This window comes from Trachinotus anak, unplaced genomic scaffold (genome assembly GCF_046630095.1).
Source record: "Trachinotus anak isolate AG129_WGS33_773 ecotype Australia unplaced genomic scaffold, CSIRO_AGI_Tana_v1 ptg000032l, whole genome shotgun sequence".
Classification (NCBI taxonomy): domain Eukaryota; kingdom Metazoa; phylum Chordata; class Actinopteri; order Carangiformes; family Carangidae; genus Trachinotus; species Trachinotus anak.
Window position 1 is genome coordinate 27,815,376 of NW_027273883.1, and position 22,030 is coordinate 27,837,405.

Below are 22,030 nucleotides of genomic sequence, written 5' to 3' on the forward strand. Positions count from 1 at the left end.
GGGACCATCCTGGGCTGAGTCACAGCGCTCTGTCTACTGGCCATGATCTGACTCACCACTCCTCAGCAAACTCTGCAGCGTTGTGCTCACTCCTCCACATACATGCCCACCGCAAACTCTCCGGAATATGTTAGCACATCACACAGGCGGGAAGGACTCTCAAGACAATCGCTCTGACACCGAAGGACGAGTTCACAGGCTGAGAAAAAGTACACACAGTTTCCAGAGTTTCCTGCCGTCGACTCTGATGATGTGAATGTAAAGATGTGGGTGGGAAACAATCAATAACATTTGCAATGATCTGCTGAATGCATATGTATGATATTCCAAATGTCAGGCTGCCTCTCTCATGACCTGAAAACGCCTGCTGCTTTATCTCCAGTGAAAATATAGACTGTTCCTGCTGCTGCTGTTTAAACTCCATGTACCAGTAGATTCTTCTGCAGTGATTAGTGGACTTAATCGCTTGTGCACTGAGAGTTATATAATGTACCCTTCAGCTCGCCACCCACAAAGCCCTTTACCTCTAACACCAGGAGTCTGTAAGACCTTGATGATACATCTTCAAAGAAATAAAACCTTAATAAATACGACTCTCCCCTCCATAAAAAAAAAAAAAAAAGGTTCTTTCTGAGCAAAGTGGTTCTGCACACAGTTGTAACTGTCCGGCCGGACAAAGCTGTAAATGATTTTCTATTCAGTTCAGCAGCAAGGTGGTGTTAGAGATGGAGTCCTTGAGTCAGAGGGGTTCAAACCTCCACCCAGCTGCTGAGTGAGATGCAGAGGTGCTGTTCTGTTACTGAGCTGAACTCTGAATTCACTCGCGATACTTGATTCATATACTGTTCAGTTTTGAGAATACCTCTCAAGCTCATTCTAAATACTATGCACGTGCTGTCAAATTTGTTAGGATGTTTTGTTCATTTGATTTTGCTTTGTCCATTTCCTCATTTTTTCTCACAGTGTGTTGAGCTTTCAGGGCTACCATACAGTTACAGCATCAACAGTTCAGCAACCAACAAACAAAAAGTAATATAAAGACAAGTATGAAAAACATTTATGACCTCCTCAAAGGGTTTCACTGATTCTGCTCCCTCATATCAACACTAAAACAGCACGTGCAGCTGTCTGCACTAAACCAGCCACTTCTTCCCGTCACTTTAAATGTGACAGAGAGAACGGCTGGTTTCAGTGTAATTTCCGTAGATTTCAATCAGTCTTGAATCCGTCTTAAATATATTTACACTACACTACATCTGCCCAAGACTCATGCAGGGACTAAATGTAAATGGTGGAGGAAGCTGCTGGGATTTGGAGGACATTGATCAATCTTCAGAAAACAAGCAACTGAAGAAAAAAAGATCTCTGTCAACAGCACAAGGGAAAACAAATAAAATGTGAGAAGTCATAGCCAAATAAATGTTGAGTCATTTGCACGGATCAGCTGTTACCCCTACAGCTACTGAATGCTGTGGTGATGCTGACCAGAAAACTTTTAATACTTTGTTTTTTTTCAGTTGTTTTTGTTTTTTTGTTTGTTTTTTTTTTAAGCATTTGCAAGCCTTTATCTGATAGGACAGCGTAGAGTGACAGGACTAACAACACACCGTGATGTCACCCATTAGTTTGTGAACCACTGTTCTGAAGCCTTGAGTTTGTAATTTGGCCGTCGCCGTTGTGGTTTTTTTGAAACCAAGACCAGGGGACTGACATGCAGCAAAGAGTCCAATCAGGGACTCACTGTTGAAGAGCATTTGCTCCCATGTGGTTTGCCCCCCAGAAAACTTCTGAATTAATATTCATATTTTATTATTTCTATTTTATTCTAGAATCATGTGGATGCACAGTCACACACTGTACTGTACCTACAGCAGGTCCACCTGACAGTCAGTGCACAGCCCTCCAGTATAACTTAACTTTATATATATATATATGCTGCTGCTGTACTTTATTACTTCTTCTGCTGCAATCAGCTCATATATGAACACAGATCAATAGTTTCATTTGACATCATCTTGTTTTAGTGATCAAAAATTCACTCCAAAGTTCATTCATTCACATTGAGTCTGTCTGTAATATGGATTGACTTTCATTTGTTAAACACAATTACTGATTACCAGACTCTTTTCACCGAGGCTGCACAGTGAAAATAAAATCCTGCTAGTAACTGATTTAGATTTAGATAAAAAAAATAAAAAAAAGAATTTTCAGCAGCGCATATGAGCTGGATGTGATGAATGGAGTCCATCGTAATATAATAGAGTGAAAGAGGCTAGACAGAGCTTAAAAGGAGCCCTTATGAGGATGCAATCGAGCAGAGAAATGCCATCTCATCATCCTGCTCTTTTATGAATGACACTGAAACAAAGGGTTGATTTTCACCCTCCATATCAGCTCACCTTCTTCTTGTCTTTCTGTGCCAGAGGGAGCAAGGCCCTTGAGCGTTCTGCAATTTTCTGAAAGGGGAACAAATGAAGGCAGGGTCAAGATGACTTTTCCTTCTTAAAGAGCTTTTTCTTTTCTTTTTTCTTTTTTTTTTTTTTTGTCTGTGTATCAAATATACATATGTATGAGTTTCTGTACGCACCATCTATTTGTCATTTATTGGACAGAATTCAGTGACAGCAATGCATTGATGACAGCAAAGGGAATATTATTTACCTTCTGCAGATCCCCATAGCGCTGCACAGACTCGGAGAGTTCAGTCTTTAGTCTGGTCAGGCGCAGACGGTCTTGCTGTGCAACAAAACAAGATTAGCTTTAATTAGCTCAAATGTTGTTTAATCCACTGTTTATTCTTCAAAATGACAATGGGTGAAGGAGGAACGGGAGCATAAAATACCCGTGACGAGCCACTGATTATATCAGAGAGCTGTTTGATGAGTTGGCTTGTGCTGGTGATGACTTTGTTGGTTTGCTGCTGTGTGGAGTGTCTGGAGAGAAAGATAGGAAGAAACACAGAGACAAAGAGAGGGCATTTACTGAATCAGGAGAATTCAAATGAAATGGTACTTTATAAGCTTTTTTTCTTTTTTTACAAACTTTGAATCAATATACTACAGACCCCCTCTGATGAAAATCAAGTGTTTAACCTTGTTAACGTCCAAATGATGTTTTTATATAATAAAGACAGATGACGAGTGAAATAATCAGTCAACACCATGGCTGAGTGTTTCCACCTTGAACTGCAGTGAACCAATGACAGTCTCATAAAAACAGATTCAGACAGTCAGGGATTCATACATCATAGAACCTGAGGAACCAATCCTGTCAACCTGTGGGGATTGGGGAGCGGGGCTAAATACACCTGAAACCTTCGCAGTACAGAGCGTTAGCATTAGCACAACCAAAAAACACTGCATCAGATAGTGTTAGTAACAAGCTAACACAAATAACAGACTCCTCATCTGAGTCTGGGTCTGACTGAGGCTCCAACATGAGGCTGAGTCTCTCTGATGTTTCCTCCTCTAACATCTTCATCCTCTCTGCTCTTTCACCTGGACACCTGGAGCCAGCAGGTGGTGGGCGGGGCCACGGCCTGATCCAGGTTTCTCCACCAGGAAGTCAGAGTAGATGAGCTTCAGACCAGTTTTTCTATTTTATTTTTTTTAACTTTTATGTGGGAAACAAGCCCACAGGTCGTCTGTGTAACAGGTTATTATGAACCAGTTAGGTTTTGTTGCTAGGTAACATCTAGTGGTCGTGGTAATTATGACAGGAGCAAAGGGAAAAGTGCGGTGACGTAGTTTATAGAGCGACAAAGTCCATGTCAGGAGGAGGTTGGGGTGGATGGATGAATATGACCCAGGAGAGCAGTGTTCGATTCCCATGTGAAAGTAGCAGTTTATGTTGTTTCTATTATCCATGACCGTTCAACAAAGTTAACAACGTTGTTATTATTGTAACCATGACAAAAAAGAACTATCAAATGTTGAGGAAGTACTTATTTTAACACAAACCTTCATCTTTTCCTAAACTTAACCAAGACATGACCGTTATTACAGTAACCATCGTCAAGAAAGTAGGAATGCAACTGTCAGCACAGCCCACATGTTTATTATTGTAACCATGACAACCAAGATCTGGTACACCTGGTGCCGTAGGGATGTTATTTCAGTTGGCACTCCTATGGGTCGTATCAGAGAGTTGCTCAGGTTGGAGGACTGGTTGTCACAACCTGTCTGACGCTTGTGATGTCAACGTGTTCCAGGATCACAGTAATCTGAACTACGACAAAAATAAAGGACAGTTGTAATTAAAGTCTATTTTCCCTTTAATAGACCAGAGTGCAATGCAGCCACAGAGACATGTTATATTATGAGTCAGCCCCAAAATTTATAGTTAGTTATTACACTGTGTAGCTCACATATACTTTTACCATCATCTTTGTTAAAAAGCCATTTACAACCCCTTCACTATGCTTCTTCACAGGTATTCTAGGAAACAGGAAATGACAAACTGTTCACTGTAAACAGAGGAGAAGCTGTTTTTTTTTTTTTTTTTCCAAAATAAATAAATAAATAAATAAAGTATATTGCAACACTTCTTCTTGACCCTTGCAGGACCTTTGTGCCAGGACCCTTGAACCAGGCTGCTGTCAGACATGTATGGCTGAGATTACATTTGACCTGCACAGTGACTGTGTATTAACAGCTGTCTGGTAGAGAATGAACAGTGTCACCTGACACGTCCGGTCTGTTCCTTCATGTTTTTCCAGGGAAGTTCCACTGGGGGTAAAAGGTTGAAGGTGCCGCTGTATTCATAACTCTCCAGTTCTCATCCGCTAGAAGTGCGGGTCAAGACAGTTATCAAATATCTATGCTGTCAGGGCATCCTGGGCTGAGAGTCCCCCTCCTCCCTCTGAGCCTGCCTCTCCACCCCGAGGGCCAACTCCCATCCTCTAGACTTGACATTATAACGGGCTGCCCCAGAGACTGACAGCTACACAAACACACATACCTGCTGCTGCACACCCTAATCAAATATTGATCTACATGTGACTGGAGGCAGCTGGACCATAGTGCACTGGCAAGAGCAGGTTCACGTTAGTATAATTCTGTATCTGTTGTGAGAAAACGGTGGGAAAAATACCTGAAGAGCATCAGCTATCAAATCTGTGCAGAGCGGGGTTAAAGAGAGACGAAGCATCAGGGAAGTAGACAGGGTGGAAGTTAATTTTGCTGCTAGAAATAAAAGTTTAATCGTAAAGGAAATAATTAAATTGGACTGCAGCCAGTCTCTGCTCCCTGACCAAAGTCATGACAGACAGAAACAGCTACTTCTATCAGGAGAATTTTTACACTCTAATCAGGATTTAAGGCTTCAAATAGCCAGAATGTTGTACTGTATTGCATCTGTAATGATAATAAATCTGTACATGCTTGAGCTCAGTCGATATGATAATATAAACTGAATATTCTGAAGATGGTATATTGTAAGTAAGTAATTTAAGTAAATTTATATAGCTCACAGACATGAGTCACAAAGTGCTTCACAGAGCCAGAAATAGTTCCGATCAGACAAAATGCAAAAACACATGAAACAGGGAAACAATAACGTGTCTGATAAAACACATAAAGTGCTAAACTGAGCCATAAAGTGCTTTACAGAGCCAGAAGCAATTAAAATCAATCACTCAAAATGCAAATACACAGAAATCACATAACACAGGGACACAAAAGACTATCCAGTAAAATACACACAAAATACACACTATCTGAAAGCCTGTTTCAACAGATTAAGTCTTTAACTGATTTTTGAATGACTCCACTGAGCTGGCAGACCCTGGAGCTGCAGGTAGAGCTCTCCACAGCGTGAGTCCTGCGGCCTCAAAAGCTCCATCACCACAAGTCTTTAAACAGGTGCCTGGGACAGACGGTAGATTAGTTTACTTGACCTGAGAGAGTGAGCTGACGAGCAGAGGTGGAGTAGATCAGTTTAATATGCAGCGGCTTGATAGTGCAGTGCTCTGTCTGTGAGAGTGGGAATTTTGAACCACATGTAACAGGGAAGTGAGTATGGGTGTGATATGAGACCATCTATTTGACCTGAGGCGGCATTCTGGATTCCCTGCAGACGATCCAGGACAGACTTACTGAGGGTTGAGAAGAGTGCATTACAGTAGTTGATATGTGAAGAAATAAAAGCATATATGAACATTTCTAATTCTTGCATTTGAAACATTTTACTGAATTTACATAGGTGGAAAAAACCAGATCCAGTCAACTGCTGCTGCTGAATATGATGCCGAAATCACACAGGCTGCAGTGAGAGGCTGAGGGAAGGAACTCTAGTCTTTGTTTGGACATGGGAACAATCTTTTTTGTGGTGTATAATATATTCAAGAAAGAAAAAAAAAGTTCCAGTGCACTTACATGACTAACTTGTTTGTGGCTGAGGACGGCTGCACTATTGAGCAGCCATTAGAGTGTGCATACCTCTTAATTAGGAATGCATTCTACTCACAGACACATCAGCCTCAGCCAGAATATGGGAGCAAATTCGCACATAAACATACCCACAACAGAGAGATTAACAAGTGCTAAACCTCAGGCTGATGCGTCATCGTTTAGCTGCAGAGCAGCAACAGACGTGTGAGGGATTATTTTGAAATCACAGCCAGCTAATGCTCCATCATGTTACCTACCAAAATGACACAGCGGGGCACAGACTGTATGGCTGGCACCCTGCATTAGGGATCTGAAGGGATGACAAATAAACCTTAGTATGAATGTGCACCATGCACCATGTGAGAGAGGTTCATTTCAGGAACACTTTTTAATGGATCCTTCGCCAGTGGCAGAATCCCTGTCACCAATCAGTGTTGACTGTTGCAAACAACTTAAAGAGGAGCTCAACTCATTTAATATCACACTTTTATAAAGTGATGGGAACTTGGGATACTCACTAATATGAAGAGAATGGTCAAAATCTGAGCTTTTATTCCCTTGTGTGGGTTGAGCTCCAAAAACACTGGCTGTTAAACCTCCCATGACGCAACTCAACAGCATTTTCACCACAGCCTCCCTGCCTGGTAGATGTCCACATCTTTCAAAGTCCACACCTCCGGTTTGTAGCACTGATGACATCAATATGGCATCATTAGGGTTATTTTCCCTGACTTGAAAAAGCTTCTACAGAGTTTTCACAGGCTGTGAAAAGGCTGTGAGCCAAACACTGTATATTCCATTCATGTAAGATAAACCAATGAGCAGTGAGGCTTGTTATGACCTGTATTAGCCATGTTATCTCAAGTTAACAACTTAGAGCTATCCTGTGGAGTTCTTGTAAACAGTTATGTTCACATTCAGTATTCTTACTCAAACATCCTACATGTTAGTCACTTACTTTTTCAGAAACCATTCCCAAAACTGATTTTTTATATCCTGCATTGTTTTTTGCTACCTTGTTGTCTTTTTTTTTCTGTGAAATTTTTTTTCATAGCTTCCATAGTCTTATCCTGTTCCCCACTGTTATTATATTTGCTGGTTTGTTGGGTTTCATGCCTCCAAGTAAAACCATAACAGTAGAGCAGCACCTTCACCGTTCTTTGAGTTTTAGAGCTAATAATAAGTTAGAACAAAGCACAGCAGTAAATAACATTTATTATCTTTTCTCATCTTTTAACTTATGTCACAATTAATGCAAGGTAGTACAGTGCTCATGTTATAAAATAATCTAGCAGGAAAAATTTCTTCTGTGAGGTCGCTGGAGGACACTGTTCTGCAGGTCAAACCTGAGTTTTTTCATCAGAGCTGGCATCATTCGAAAATACAAGGTAGCTGCGTTTTCTCATGTTAATAAATCGGGATACTGGGACGACCCAAAAGCTGAGCAGGGCACATATCACATGGGCACAAATGCTCTACACAGACGAGTTCCCTGCAAGTCATTCCTGTTCTTTCTGTCTCCTTTCCTGTCACTCTTCACTGTCCTGTCCTTTTCTCAATGAGGATATTCACACATCCAGATATCTGATGCAGGTGCGTTGGAGAATGTCATCTTGAAAGAGAGAAAATCCCACACACTGCTCTTGCTCAGCATCACAATTTTTCAGTCATCACTTTGGTGAAAAAATTTTATTTTCTGTGGTAGTTTTCAGTGAAACATTGTTATGACTAATAAATTGTGATGTTGAGCAAGGGAATTTCTTTCTTTCAAAACTAATAAAGGCATAAAATGGCCAGATAACTAAAAAAAAACGGCATGTGTATTGCTGTCCTTCTCTCACTGACTCCTCACGGGCCCACATGCATGAACGGCATAAAAGTAAGTCAAGATTTCTACATATTTCATTGGACTTAATTCCTAATAATAAAATGTCATGTGGGCGTTTTCTGGGCAAACAACATTTACTTATATGTCTTCCTGGTAAAATGTATGTGCTGTCTTTTGGACTGGTGAATGTCATGTGACCTTCAGACTGCCCCACAGCTTCGTGCTTGTCCTCATTCACTTTGTCAATACCTGCTCAATGTATCTTAATCATGGTTTGATTTTTGGTTCATGGTGGTGCTACACCCACTGTTAAGGAGTTACATGTGGGAACAGACTGTCCGGTGGACCGACCACCACTGCTTTTCCTTTGAGTTGGAAATTTCAGCTGAAAATGAGAGTAAGGCTGAATTGTGCTGACCAGCCTGGAAGGATTTCAGGAAGTGACTCACAACAGCAACAGCAACTTTTTATAAATGGATGGCAATTGTTTTTTTTTTAACAGGCAGAAGTAAAGGGAATCCTATAAAACTTGCAGCTCATCGGCTAAAAAAACAATCTGAGCTGTGTTTCAGAGCTGATGAGCGCTGATGGATCATCCATGAGTCAGTGGAAGCCCCGCCCACCACTGACATGCTGTTACCAAACAATCAGAGCTCGCCCACTACTGAGGACCCCCGAGAGGACCTCTGCAATATCACTGCACAGTGATACATCTGCTAGTCACACTCTTCTCCCACAACAAGCTTGAGAGCCAAGCAGCCAGAAACAGCATGCGAAAGATTGGAATTGCTCACACTGTGAATTTCAATCAGTCACCTCTGTTGTGTGTTTCTCCTGGCCCTGGTGAAGGAGAACTGGAGGAGTATGGGAGCAGCAGGCTGCAAGGGGAGGTGTGAAGGATGGAGGGAGTAGGGTGTGAGGGAGACACAGTGACAGTGGTGGTGGTGATTGGTGGGGGGAGGCGTGGTTGGGGTGAACTATTCTCTGACTGCAATCATAGTTTCAGGACTTTGCAAGATACAGTAGTGCTTATACTGGGCTTTTGATAAGGATTAAACCACCGCAGTGGAGCTGCTTCACACACACTGCTGACCTCTCACTGGCTCAGATAGCAATGCAGAGCATTTGTAAAACTCAGCACTGACTCAAGTTCAAAATACACCTGTAATATGTGATGACTCCTTGTCTACACTGAATGGGTAGTGAATCAGCTGCCTCAGTCCCCCATCAGTGTCTACACAGGTTCAACTAGAGTATTGCTCAGATGTTTTGGCAGCACTTACATTCCAATACCTGATCACTGTAGTTACCACAGTTGGTCAGGTTCAGGGTGTGTTGGTTTGGCACAAGGTGGAGGTGTGGGGATGGGGTCAGGGCTGCTAGAAAAGAACAAGTTCATACAATGTGTTTGAGGGCAAAGTGAAATTCTGGACACCAGTGGTCGTCCAGCTGAGGACTGCACAAAATACCCCAGAATCCAGAGGTGTAGTTGCCCAGATATTTCAAACTATGACACATGTATGATGAAATCTGGACTGGGCATGGTCCGATCACGGCCCTGTAAGATGTCATATCAAAAAATCTTGAGACAACCTAAAATGGATATCTCCAGATTCTTTGGGTTTCGGCACAGTGAAGTGTTGGACTTTTTCCATTGGCCGTTTCTCTTTTGTCATGATTTGGTGCAAACACTTGCTATTACATAATCAGGGGTGTGGTTCATTTCTGTTGGCCATTCCAATACTCCCAGCTTCAGTGTCGTGTCAATGAGTCCTGCCTCAATTTCAACTGAAGTGGGAACCACCAGTGTAATCCTGAGTTTGCACTGACTGACAATGCTGCCAGCAGTGTGGTAGGATTTCATAACCATGCCACGACCAAGACACACATTTTACGAACAGTCGAATCTTTGTACTGAACGGCCCAATCTCATTCGACTGAGATTCTGGGTCAGGTACAGCGTGAACAGTTCAACTCATAACATAATATCCCTCTGACAAGTTCACCACAATATCACAAACCCACACATGTTTAAATATGGGGATAATGGCAGAAATTTTCTCCTGAAGCCCACAACCCTTCATGACTGTGGTGAAGGGTTTTTAAGTCGTTTGTTTTTAAGTTGTAAATGTCATTAGAAATCTTTCTTTTTAGTGAATGGTTACACAGACTGTAATTAAATGTATAATGATTGCTGACTGCTCAGTAATTGTGAGAGGAGGAAGATGAACAGCTGGAACAAGATGCAGGCATGGCTGGGTCCAAAATAATTCCCTGCTAACTACCCAGTGTAGTGTTTTTACTTTCCACATTATGTTTTGAGAGTCGACATTCATAGAGAGAAATATAAATTCCCCCAAAGGTAGGAAAACAGTCTGTTTGCTGAAAAGCCCAGGATGCACTGATTTGCCGATGATAGATATGTAAGGTACACAATGCTACACCTTGTCAGTGATGATGCAAAATGACAATTTCCACGACCTCCTTTCAGTTTCACTTAGATTATCTGGTCTGTTATGTAGTGATATATGAAAATCTGCCTTTAACATAAGGCCATCCAACTCTTCACATTTTCAGGTGCATGGAAATGCTGGAAATGTGGATAAAAAAATAAAATAGTTGAAGTACTGCAAAAGAAATGTTTACACTTGACTGACATGTAAAGCTTCTGCAATGATAAAAGCACAAGACATGGAGAATAAATCATGACATACATGAAGCATGTGACCTCAGTGACCCCACTGATGCTTCCACTTCACCAAAAATGAAAAACACCTGCAGCCAAAAGATGAGATCTGTGTAGAGGGATGAGGAGACGTAACCATCCTCAAATTAACACAGGAAACATAATGTTTTCTACATTTTCTTTCCCACCATTTCAGATCTGACTTCTGCTCTATCCAAAGGGAACATTCACTTTTGGCATGTGTGTCTCTGCACAGAGACAGGGGTTAACATCTCCTCTGATATACTGAACGTGTTAGTGTGCAGATCAATACTCAAATATCAATACTTCTGATCCCAGAATGTGTATTTCAACACTGGAGTTCCCTGCATTCTTAAAACCACAGAACACTGTTTATGTCAAAATGATATAAATAAATTTGCCTGCTACTAAAACAAATATGGTTATGAAGTAATAAGTAATAAAAAAGATAAATGAATGCTACAATAAATAGCTGTTCTGTTTTATTGCCAATACTGTGAATATTTTAATGACACATATCCAGTTTAAATGATTTACTCTGTAGGCAACAATCCTGACCTTAGAAAATGTGGGCTAGTCTCATTGGTTTTGACTGACAGCTCTCAGGCTATTTCAAAATGTAGATAATGACTCATTTATTATGACATTTTCATGATGTGTTTCAGTAGCATTTTTTAATTTCAGTTTTATGTCTACACGGCATTGGTATTGTTTGTCAGATCACATGCACAGATTCAAAGAAAAGCTTTGCAGAGGTTTCATGAGGAAGGAAATGTTTGTTAGGCCTCATTACATTTGGGTGAGAAACACTGAGAACAGAACTCCAATAAAACTCCACAGGGTTCCTTTAACAGCATAACACACTTTTAGAAAAAAGTACCAAAATACCAGACATGCTAACTACACATGCGCACAGCAACTGTTCCCAAAACACACTTGACATTTTACATTTACATTTATAGAGATGTATTTCAGGTGCTTATCTAAAGAGACTTCCAGTGAGAGTGACAGGAGAGTTCAGTTCCCCCATCGACAGCTCTGTAAAATTATACCCACATAAACACACACACATACACACACACACACGCGCACACACACACGCACAGAGCTGCAGTTTCACAGTCCATCTGACATTTAAATGTGTATCTCCAACAGAACATACACCTACTGCTGGTTCACACATTCACGTGGTTGTATGAGAGCAGTGCATTAACGTGGGTTTGAGAGGCAAAGTGATGCCTGCTTGTTGTGTAAGAGTGGAGGAGGACGAGGTGGAGAGGAGCATCCACACAGTCCTAATATGAGTCTGAATAGATGGGCTGTGACATCTCTACCTGTTTCCTGCCTGTTCCCGACTGAGTTTGTGATGGATGTTTATTTCACTGCTTTCTAGGGATTGCTGGAACTGCTGTGATGCATTTACTGTATCTACTACAGTAGCTCTACAACTGAATATATAGAATGAAATCTTGAGCGTATGTTTGAGATGGAAAATGTTTATTTGCTTGTGGTGTCCAGGGTAAACCACCAATCACATAACTGTCATATCACAATATTTCCCATCATATGCAATATTTTTCATAATATAAAGTAGAAAATACATTTATTGTTTACAGTTGTACAGTTTTGCACAGTCTGCCCTGCAGCCCTGAGTCTGACCCTCATTTCACTGCTTTGTTTACTGTACATTGTGTCTTGGCATGTGACAAATAAAACTGAACAGCTGTTCACTGGCAGCATCACTAATGGCTTACTTGAAACATAAAATACAGTATTATAATTCTATCCTACCCACCCCCCACAATAATATCACATATCATGATATTCTGGTTGGACTGTATGAAGATATACATTTTTGGATATTGCCCAAGCCTAAGTCAGTGGTTCTCAAACTTTTCCACATCAAAGATCCCTAAACTTACACAAATTAGACCATGAGCCCCCGTTTGATAAGAGTTTTGCTTTTAGATGTCTTATTACAGAAAGTGTTTGAAAACCACGACCAAAACAGCCATACATTCTGCCATTTCACAGTCAGTTCATTAAGGATGGAATTATAGTGAAACCTTTTTTGCTGGGGATCCCCAGGAACCCGCATAGGGACCCCACTTTGAGAACGAAGTGCTAAGTTAAGTATTAAGAGGTATGTTGAAATTTTAGAGATGACACTTCCCTCATTTTTTCATTTATGCACTTTGGAGATGAAACCACTGTATGTTGACAGAAAGCAGAGGAGCTATTCTGTCATCCAAGTGTGTTGAACTTTTTGCTAGCTGTATGTGGTCTGTATGTCTGGATGACTTTAAAGACTGTGCTTGTCTGTGTTGTTTTTCTGTGTCCTCAACAGTGGAGCTAACTGTTAGCTAGCTACAGGCCAGGCTGCCATTTCATTACAGTTACACTCACTAATTTGATTGTGAGACAAACCAACTGTTGGTTGTAGTTGGTTAACAAACAGCTGATGATAATGCTACTTGTTTATTGTCAGTGGGTTTTGACTAAGTAAAGCTGTGTGAGGAATTACTTTGAGAAATGTTAGTTAGCCTCGTCATTAAAATCACACCTGTACTGGCTGGGTTCATTCTGACATGTGAATTCATCTTGTTAAGCTCCAGTGTGGTCTTTGTGTATATTGTTAGTGTGTTGTGTGTAAATGCAGACTATTTAGACTTAAGAAATATTTTGATTAATGTAATACATTTTCTGAGCCCCTGTTAGATAGTCGGGGTCCTCTATGGTTAAGATGATACATAAATTCCCCCATTAACAACATGGACTTCAAAGGCTGACCATGACTGCATCTGGATGGCTTGGAGAAAGTGACCCATTTTAATAGTTTGGCTCTGGAGTATAACATATTTAATGCTGACTGATTTTAAAGCACATTCATACTGGAAGAACAGTGATGCAAATGCAACCTCCTTCACATATTCTGCTAATTTTAGGACTCAGTGCAGGAAGATGATAGTCCTAAACATACAGCCAATGCAGCCAGAGAGTTACTTTTCTTTTTTTTTTTTTTTTGCCCAGCAGTGGGATGTTCATGACAAGCAAAGGTCAGCCACTTAACCTGAGTCCAGATGAGCAGGTAAGTCACTCACTGAAAATAAAACTGAAGGTAAAAGTTATCCTGTATATCCTCTTATGTCTATGGATCATAGATTTAAGACAGTCAATGAGTGAAAAGACTCAGACCACAAATATTAGAAACAATGACTTAAGCTTATTTTAACTGATCAAATTTGACCCACAAAAACTGTGAGCTACAGTCTCTACACTGTTCATCTGTGGATGTAAACACCCTCAAATTAAAGAGGAAAGATAATACTCATTTCAGAGCCAGTGTGCCAAAGCACAGAGCAGTTATCTCAAAACAAAGTGTAACTGTCTACATATTTTTTTGCAGTTTATTCACTTCCCTTATCAAACATTTGCTGAAGAAAAGTTAGAATTTTATATGAAGCTCTTCTGGAGTAAATAATATATTGGGAGTTTTGTGTAGACTTTTTTCAGCAAAACGGCACACAAGCTCCCTAAATCTCGTTCACCCGTCCCAGGCCAACATATGTGCATGTTTCAAGTTTGCGTACAGTAAAAAGTTTTATTTTCTGCATTGGTATGAATTGGTGAAAGGGTGGTTATCCAAGAAGAGTTGAATGGACGGCATTGGACTTGTTTATAGATACTTGAAAGTGTTTTACATCTCATCCAAGAGGGTTCTTTAGAACTGAACAGTCCTGTTGGATGAGAAGTGAAAGGCCTTCACGTATCTACAACAAAATCCATATACCCATTGGGTCTTGGTCAGCATGCTGAGGTTGTCCATTTCACCAGGGACCTCACATAAGCTTTCCATGACAAAAGGAAGAAAGGGTTTATACTTTCTCCTCTGTGCTCGTCGATTGGCCCTAGCCCTGCATCCCAGGTGTCTCCTCCTCAACTCAACAGAAATTTGTGGCCTTGCTCCAAGCAGAGTGGGTTTGAAGAGTGCAATCAGTTGACCAGTAACCAATACCTCCACTCAAAGTGGTATGGCTACCCAGCACAAAGAACAAAAAAAAGAAACAAAGTCCTATCAGCCAGACAATATCCATACTTGGGTGAAAAAAATCTTAGCAAATAGAGTTCACACTAAAAACACAAGATGGCACCTGCGCATTGATGATGTCAGGTTTCCAAATTCCAGAGATTTCATTGAATGATAATCTGACATGATTAGCAAAGTGAATGACTGCTCTGATTATTTCTTATAACTCACTGGCTATAACTTATTTACTCTAAATTACGCTACAGACTTTTTCACAACCTTTTGCTATTGTGTTAATAGTTTCATTCAGTGGTACATTTTTCATAAATATACACTGGCTTCTTTAGCATGTTGGTTTTATGAATAATAAACTTCACACCTCATCAGCTTTGTGTTTTTAGCTTTGTGGGGATGTGACATTAGCTGATATTTCCGGCAGCACACATTAAAAACAAAATCATAATCTAAGTTTGTTTACTAGAACTTTCATCTGTCTGATGACACAATGTTTTGTTCCTCATCAAAAGCAACACACAGTGGAATAAATAATAGCTACTGGGCTACACATGGAGGATTAGGACTGGGACACTTCACTGATGTAATAAAGCAGTTCCCAACTTACGGATCAATAGAGCCTTGTCAAAATGAGATCCTGAAATGACAGAAGAGGAAAGTGGTCTGTTCAAAACACCCCCATCCCCCACACATCATGAACACAATTACAAGAATACAACACAATAAAACTCTGATATGACATGAACACAAGTACTGCCAGATAATATAATAACCTGTCAAAAATGAATAAATGAACCAGTCTAAAAATGTAATAGAAATGTTTCTCATTGCATGTCCTTCATTTCCAGAATTGGCAATTGCATAAGAAGTCATGTGATTTTACACTGAATCTGACTACTTTTAGGTCAATAAGATAAGTAAATTAGTAATGGTAAGATTTTATTCATTGTGTTCATTTTTTAAGTGTCTGGTCATTGACAATATATCTAGTACTAATTTTAGGGAAAATGGAGACAAAGTTCTGAAACAGTTCATTTTGGAGTTTTTTGTTGAATTTATAAGCAGTTGTTTTATTTCCAGATGGACACATTTAAATCAAACTTCATCATCTAATGCAATAAATAAAATCTGAAAAGTCTTTCCTATTGGGTTCCTATCTGGGGTGGTGATTGTTAGGAGGAACTAAAGACAGCCTACTTTGTTATTTAGGTATCAGTCTAACTTGGCCTTTTATGTAGAAGTTGTTTTTACAAAGTTTCAGCATATCTGAAGACACCTATTTCAATTTTTATATTTAATTAGTATATTTTGAGGTTGCATGACTTCATCCTTACCACCACTAAACTTCCAGTAGTCCACTTGTAGTTTGATTTAGCTCTCACCTCTTCTACAAAAGCATTTCCTCTTACAAAGTTAGCAATAGTTTGCAAAAGTGCAAGTATAAAGACAACGAGGCTGAAAAGGTGGACTGGTGAGTTGAACGGTTTTCGTGTTCACCGTAATGACATTTAATGTCCCCAGCAACCTCTGTAGTCCACTTGTTAGCAACCATCCTTTTTCAAGCAAAGTTAAAGCTAAAAAATCACAACTGGGGTATTTACTGACATATATCATGTTGTAGAATAAAAGGTGAAAATGTCTCTGATGTTGAAATACATAGAAATACTAAATTCAAAAGAGGACAATACTCATTTGTACACAGAGGTGACATGTCTTCAGATTATTTCAGTCATCTAACCAAAAACACACTCAAAAAAACACCATCGCTTTTGGGACAAGGGAAGTGGAGGTACAAAAAAAAACATTTTGCAGCACTCCATATGATATAATAACAATAAAAACATCTCTCTCTTATGAAGTAATGATTTATTATTTACTTAGTTATTATTGAGTCATTGTTAAGAAATTTCTTCATCCTTTTCCTGCAAAAATAATCTTGTTCAAGAGCTTTAAATAATTGTGAAAATCTTGAAAAAAGACAGAATAAGTGACGACTGCTTTGAAGTGAGAGAAATCTATATAAAATCCATAAAGCTAGTTAACCTAATTTAAAACACGTTGATATTGTCTCACTACAATTTCTTCATTTGTTTGAAAACAATAAGACTTCAAGGACTCAACGATATAAAAAATGTGTATGCAAAATATTATTCTACACAATATCTTCAGCAATTGGTTTTCAAGTGGAATTCCTCAGATATATAGTGGAGTAGAAGTGAAAAATACATACGCATGCATGTGGCCTTTTTCAGTGCGACTGGCTGGATATTCAGATAGCTGTGGTCCTCCATATATGACAGCTGTTAATGATGAAGGGTACAATGTAAAGGGAGATGGAAGCAGAGCGTGTAGGAGGGTGTCAGTGGGTGTCTGGATGTGAAGGTGTGTGAAGACTTGAAAATACTAATTCTTGTCTAAGTCTCTTTCAAACAATAGTCATTTTCTGACACTATATGTTGGCCTCAGCATTTGTTTCTCTCTCTCTCTTGTGCATGTGCAACCTGTTCCTTTTTGCTGTGAGTCATTAGAGGTATTATGATGAACTGTATCCTCATGTTTACTGCAGAGAGGCTGTCAGTCAGTTGGGGGCACTCTCCTCCAAACACAGCCCCGTGTCCTCTGGCATGTTACAGCCAGAACACCAGTGAATGTCTAATACGCTAACAAAGACAATGACACTCAGAGGGTGCCGGCCATTTATCCACTTAGACTTTTTGCCGTGTGCATTTCCACGATTACAGGGGTGGGTCAAATTCTATTAACTGCGAGATTTAAGTTTTTTAGCCTGAAGCCAGGCGTGCAGATGGCGAGTTACCATTCCCACCACAGGCACAAACAAGACTTGCTTTTATCTGACAAAATTCAAGAGTGTCGCTTCTCGCAGAGGACCGTGTGTGACGATCTGTGGCATGTGAGATTAGTGCAGCGAATGCATGTATGCGGCCTTGTTCAGTGTGACTGGATGGAGAACAGAAAGCTGAAGTCCTCCATATGGTACTGCAGTTAATCATGAAGGGTGCAAGGCACAGGGGGATGAAAGCAGAGAGTGTAGTAGAGTGTCGGGGGGGTCAAAAGAGTGATTTTTGCAAGGTGATATGTTTTCAAAATTGTTTAGCATTAGCATTTAGCAATTAATTCAAAGCACACACTGATATGAGGTTTATCCACAACAAATACTACATGAAAAACTCAGCACTAAGTGCACTGGGGAAGATATTGCTCAAAGATGAACCTGTCAGGCATCACTTCCTCTATGGCTCCATATACTGTAGATCCAGCCTCATTCCTAGGAACTGTCAGACTTGATCCACAACCACGATTGTAATCCTAACCTTAACCGTCCAAACTCTAACCAAAACCAAACTCTTTGATTAGTGGAGCTTGTTGGGACATTAATGATATTGGATCGGATCAAGATACGCAAACCAATTAATTACGCAAGACAATTAATGTATCCCGCTAAAAGCTATAATGTCTCAAAACCTGATATATTTTATTCCATGACTTTAAATATGGTGAAATCTTCATATGAGTTACATTCAAAGAAACAAACACAATCTATTCTAACTGGTAACACACAGATCACTGTTTTGTCTTGTCCATATTGAATAAATCATATCAGAATTTACAGTGTAGGTTGGAAAGACTACACTGTGCTGTAAATAGTCCATAGGTCGTCTGTGTAGCCCCGTTGTTATGACCCAGAGTTATGTTGCATTGTTAGGCAACATCTAGCGGCTGTTGTAATTACAACAGGAGCAAAGGAGAAACTTTGGTGACGTAGCTTAGCGACCAAATCTGCAGGACACAGGACTTTCACACAAATTGCTGTTTGTTTCTTTTGTGAAGCTGATAGTCAGTGTTGTTTCTTTTATCCATGACTCCTCCACAATGTAACCTCATCTCTGTTATTGGTACCATAATGACATAAAGTGTGGTACACCTGCTGCTGGTAGCTCTGTGGCTCCTGTCTGATAGGGACAAGTAACATATATGGCTGCTCAGGTTGGAGAACATGTTGATGTGAAGCCCTAGGCTTCTGATATCAGCAACAGCCAATTAGATTCAGGAGGTAGCAAATGAGCCCAATCAATGAAACTAAATTGGTCGTGTGCATTAGAGGTACTTATACTTATTAAAAACACTCGAAGATTTTGAGTTTGCTATTCACAAGAAGCATCAGCTGAACCATGCCTCATACACAAAGAGACTTACAATCAAGAATTGTTGATTTGCTCCGCCCACTCCGCACCCGTTCATGTGATAGTAGCTTTATAATAGTTTAACACTGAGGCAGAGGGCAGCAGTGGACTGTTGCTGACTCACTTTACATCAATAACAAAGTTAAAAAACATAAAAGTCTGACAGTGACTGCAGACAACAGACAGGAGGAGCAGAGCTGGGGTGGGTTCAGGGCCTCAGCTCCCAGTGAGTCCAGTATCAACCCCAGTCAAGTCTTACAGCATAAGCAGTAGGCAGAAGACAACAGGAAGCTTGTCTTGGGTTGTTTAGAAGGATAATGTTGTATAACTTTGTTTTCTGCTCTGGTTTCATCAGAATTTTGAATTTTTGAATAATTAAAAATACTCAAAGTCTGTGTGATAACCATGGGAATTCATTTTCCCCTTGATGATGTGGAGCTGTCCAGACCCAGAGGCAGCAAAGCTCAAAATCATAATGCTGCCTCCACTCTACTTCACCTATGGGATGATGTTTTCATGTTGGTATGCAGTTCCCGATTTACACCACACATAGCTCTGCATTCTCTTCCCAAACAATTCAACCTTAGTTTCATCAGTCCACAAAACACGTGACACACTTCAGCTGCAGAGGTGTTTCCTTTGTGGTGTCCTGCCATAGACACTCTGCTCCATGCACCATGATTGACACATGGTGGACTCATGAACAGAGATGTTAACAAGCTCCTATGATTCCTTTAAGCGTTTAGCTGTTACTGAGCTGTGTTACTAAATTTCATCCACAGTCAGACAAACATTTTATATGTGGAGATGATTTGGATCTGTGGCTACTCACTCTAGAAGTGGGTGCACAGCTAAGATGACTCCAGTGATACAACACAGAATCATCAGTGAGGTAAAAAAAAATCATGGTGCATGGCCGCGTGGAGGAAGCCACAGCTCTCAAAAAAAAGATAAAAATTAAAAAAAAAAAAAAAATCCCTGTGTGCCTGTAGTTGAAGTTTATAAAGGTATCGTGCAAAGTAAATCTACTACAGAGTGATTTCAAGCAATTCCAATTCCACCTTTTAGAGTGCCCCAGTCAGAGGCCAGACCTTAACCCAGGACAGATGCTGTGGAATGAAAGAGAGCTGCTTACACCAGACACCCAGTATGTCTGAGACTGAAGCAGTTCTGTGGGAAGAATGGCCCAAATGACTTAGTCAAAAGTCCGTTCACATTTTATGACCAATTAATGCAGAAAATCAGGTCATTCCTACAGGTTCATACATATTTTTTTTTTGCCACAGTATATTCTTGTGGCCTTCTTGTACAGTATAATACAGCATTTCTTATGTTCAGCTAATACAATGAGCGGAGCATGGTCAGATAGATAAAGTACTTTATTAATCCAAAGGGAAATTTAAGGCCAGTGTATTGTTAGTTGCAAGGCTGTAATGTAGGAAATCAATTCCATTCACCTTTGAAACCAAACCTGTGTGCTATTACCCATGGGGTAATTTAATAAAGTGCAGAATGTTGATTAACCTCACTTTGATAAGGTACATATGATTTGAATCCCCATTTGATTTGAGTTGCTAAGTGGAGGCGTCCATGTGTTCTGAATGTAGAGGTCCCATTGATTTTCTGCGTGTTATGTGACTGACAGCTGGAGTACTCTTGAGGTGTGGATAGATACAAAACTCAATCATCAGCACAATAGATAAGAAATAGCTGATGAAAGCTGAGGTTCAAAGGTCATAACTGACTTTGAAGACAGCACTTGAGAAAACAATCTCACCAAGTTCTCCATTTAGCAGCTCCTCTGCAGCTCCTGATCATGTCACATCATCTTCATCAACAGACGCAGCTGCTCAAAAATGTTTAGAAAAAAATTGAAATTTGCAATTCGATGACAGCTGGGCAAAATCCATCTGCTGATGAAGACAATGTAATATGAACGAAAGCTACTGCGAGATGGACCTTGCATTGAGACTGTTGTCTCAATTGAAGACATCATAATGGAGGAAAACAAATTTTCTTTAAAATAGTCAACCACTGTCAGGCTTGCTGTACAGGTACCCACTTTGGTTCAGTCAATAGACACTCTCATGGAAAACAAGAGCTTAGTCAATAGAAATACAAAGAAAATGACAGTTCAGTCAATAGACCCCCATCAACAAAGCTTGAGGTTGGCTCCTTCAATCTGTATGGTGCTTTCTTTTTCTCACCAAAGTGCTTTTTTTTGAGTGCCATTTTATAGCTAAATGATTTTAAAAGTCACTGCATGTTTTTGCCTCTAGAATTGTATTCTTGTCAAGGTAGAAAAGCCTTGGAATCAGCTGATGCCATGTTGGAATAATGCTGTGATTAATCATTTTGGGATATGTGGGTTGAATGTGGTAAAAATGTGTCTTGAGAGTCAGCTCATGTTAAAGTCACTGGCAACAAGAAAAGACTACTGATCAAAACAAAAGCTTCTAGTTAATGAGCTCTAAAAGTCACCATTACATTCTCCAAGAGCCAGGAAGCCTCCTGACTGTTTTCTGAAACTATCTTTCTAAACAACGAGAGCTGCTGAATAACACAAAGCGTGGATGTAATTTGCATCAGTCGGAGGCACTTGGATGTGTTGTTTGCATCCAGCATCAATACTGCTGAAGGAAAATGGGAAGTTAAAAATAAAAGCAGCCAAGCATTGTCAGTAAGTTTCCAAGGCGATCATAAAAAATGTTCAATAGAATTGATGACATGCCAGCCAACACAGTGGGATGTAATGCATTTTAAACAGATGCAATCATCTTAGATTGGCCACTTTGTCATCAGCGTTGAATCTGGTAATTGCTGGCAGCTCAACTAAAAAAGAATAATCAATATGAAAGAGGG

General features: G+C 40.0%; 1 protein-coding gene across 3 annotated transcripts in view; it reads right to left on the reverse strand.

The window, feature by feature from the left end:
* Positions 1 to 22,030, reverse strand: part of tsnare1 (T-SNARE Domain Containing 1) — a 174,162-nt gene that overhangs the window by 85,255 nt on the left and 66,877 nt on the right. For all 3 annotated transcript variants that reach the window (XM_071470569.1, XM_071470567.1, XM_071470568.1), the window contains exons 5-7: positions 2,843 to 2,933; positions 2,662 to 2,736; positions 2,400 to 2,456 (exon numbers count right to left, since the gene is read on the reverse strand). In XM_071470569.1, the coding sequence (XP_071326670.1) occupies positions 2,400 to 2,456; positions 2,662 to 2,736; positions 2,843 to 2,933 (223 nt within the window). The remainder of the gene's footprint in view (positions 1 to 2,399; positions 2,457 to 2,661; positions 2,737 to 2,842; positions 2,934 to 22,030) is intronic.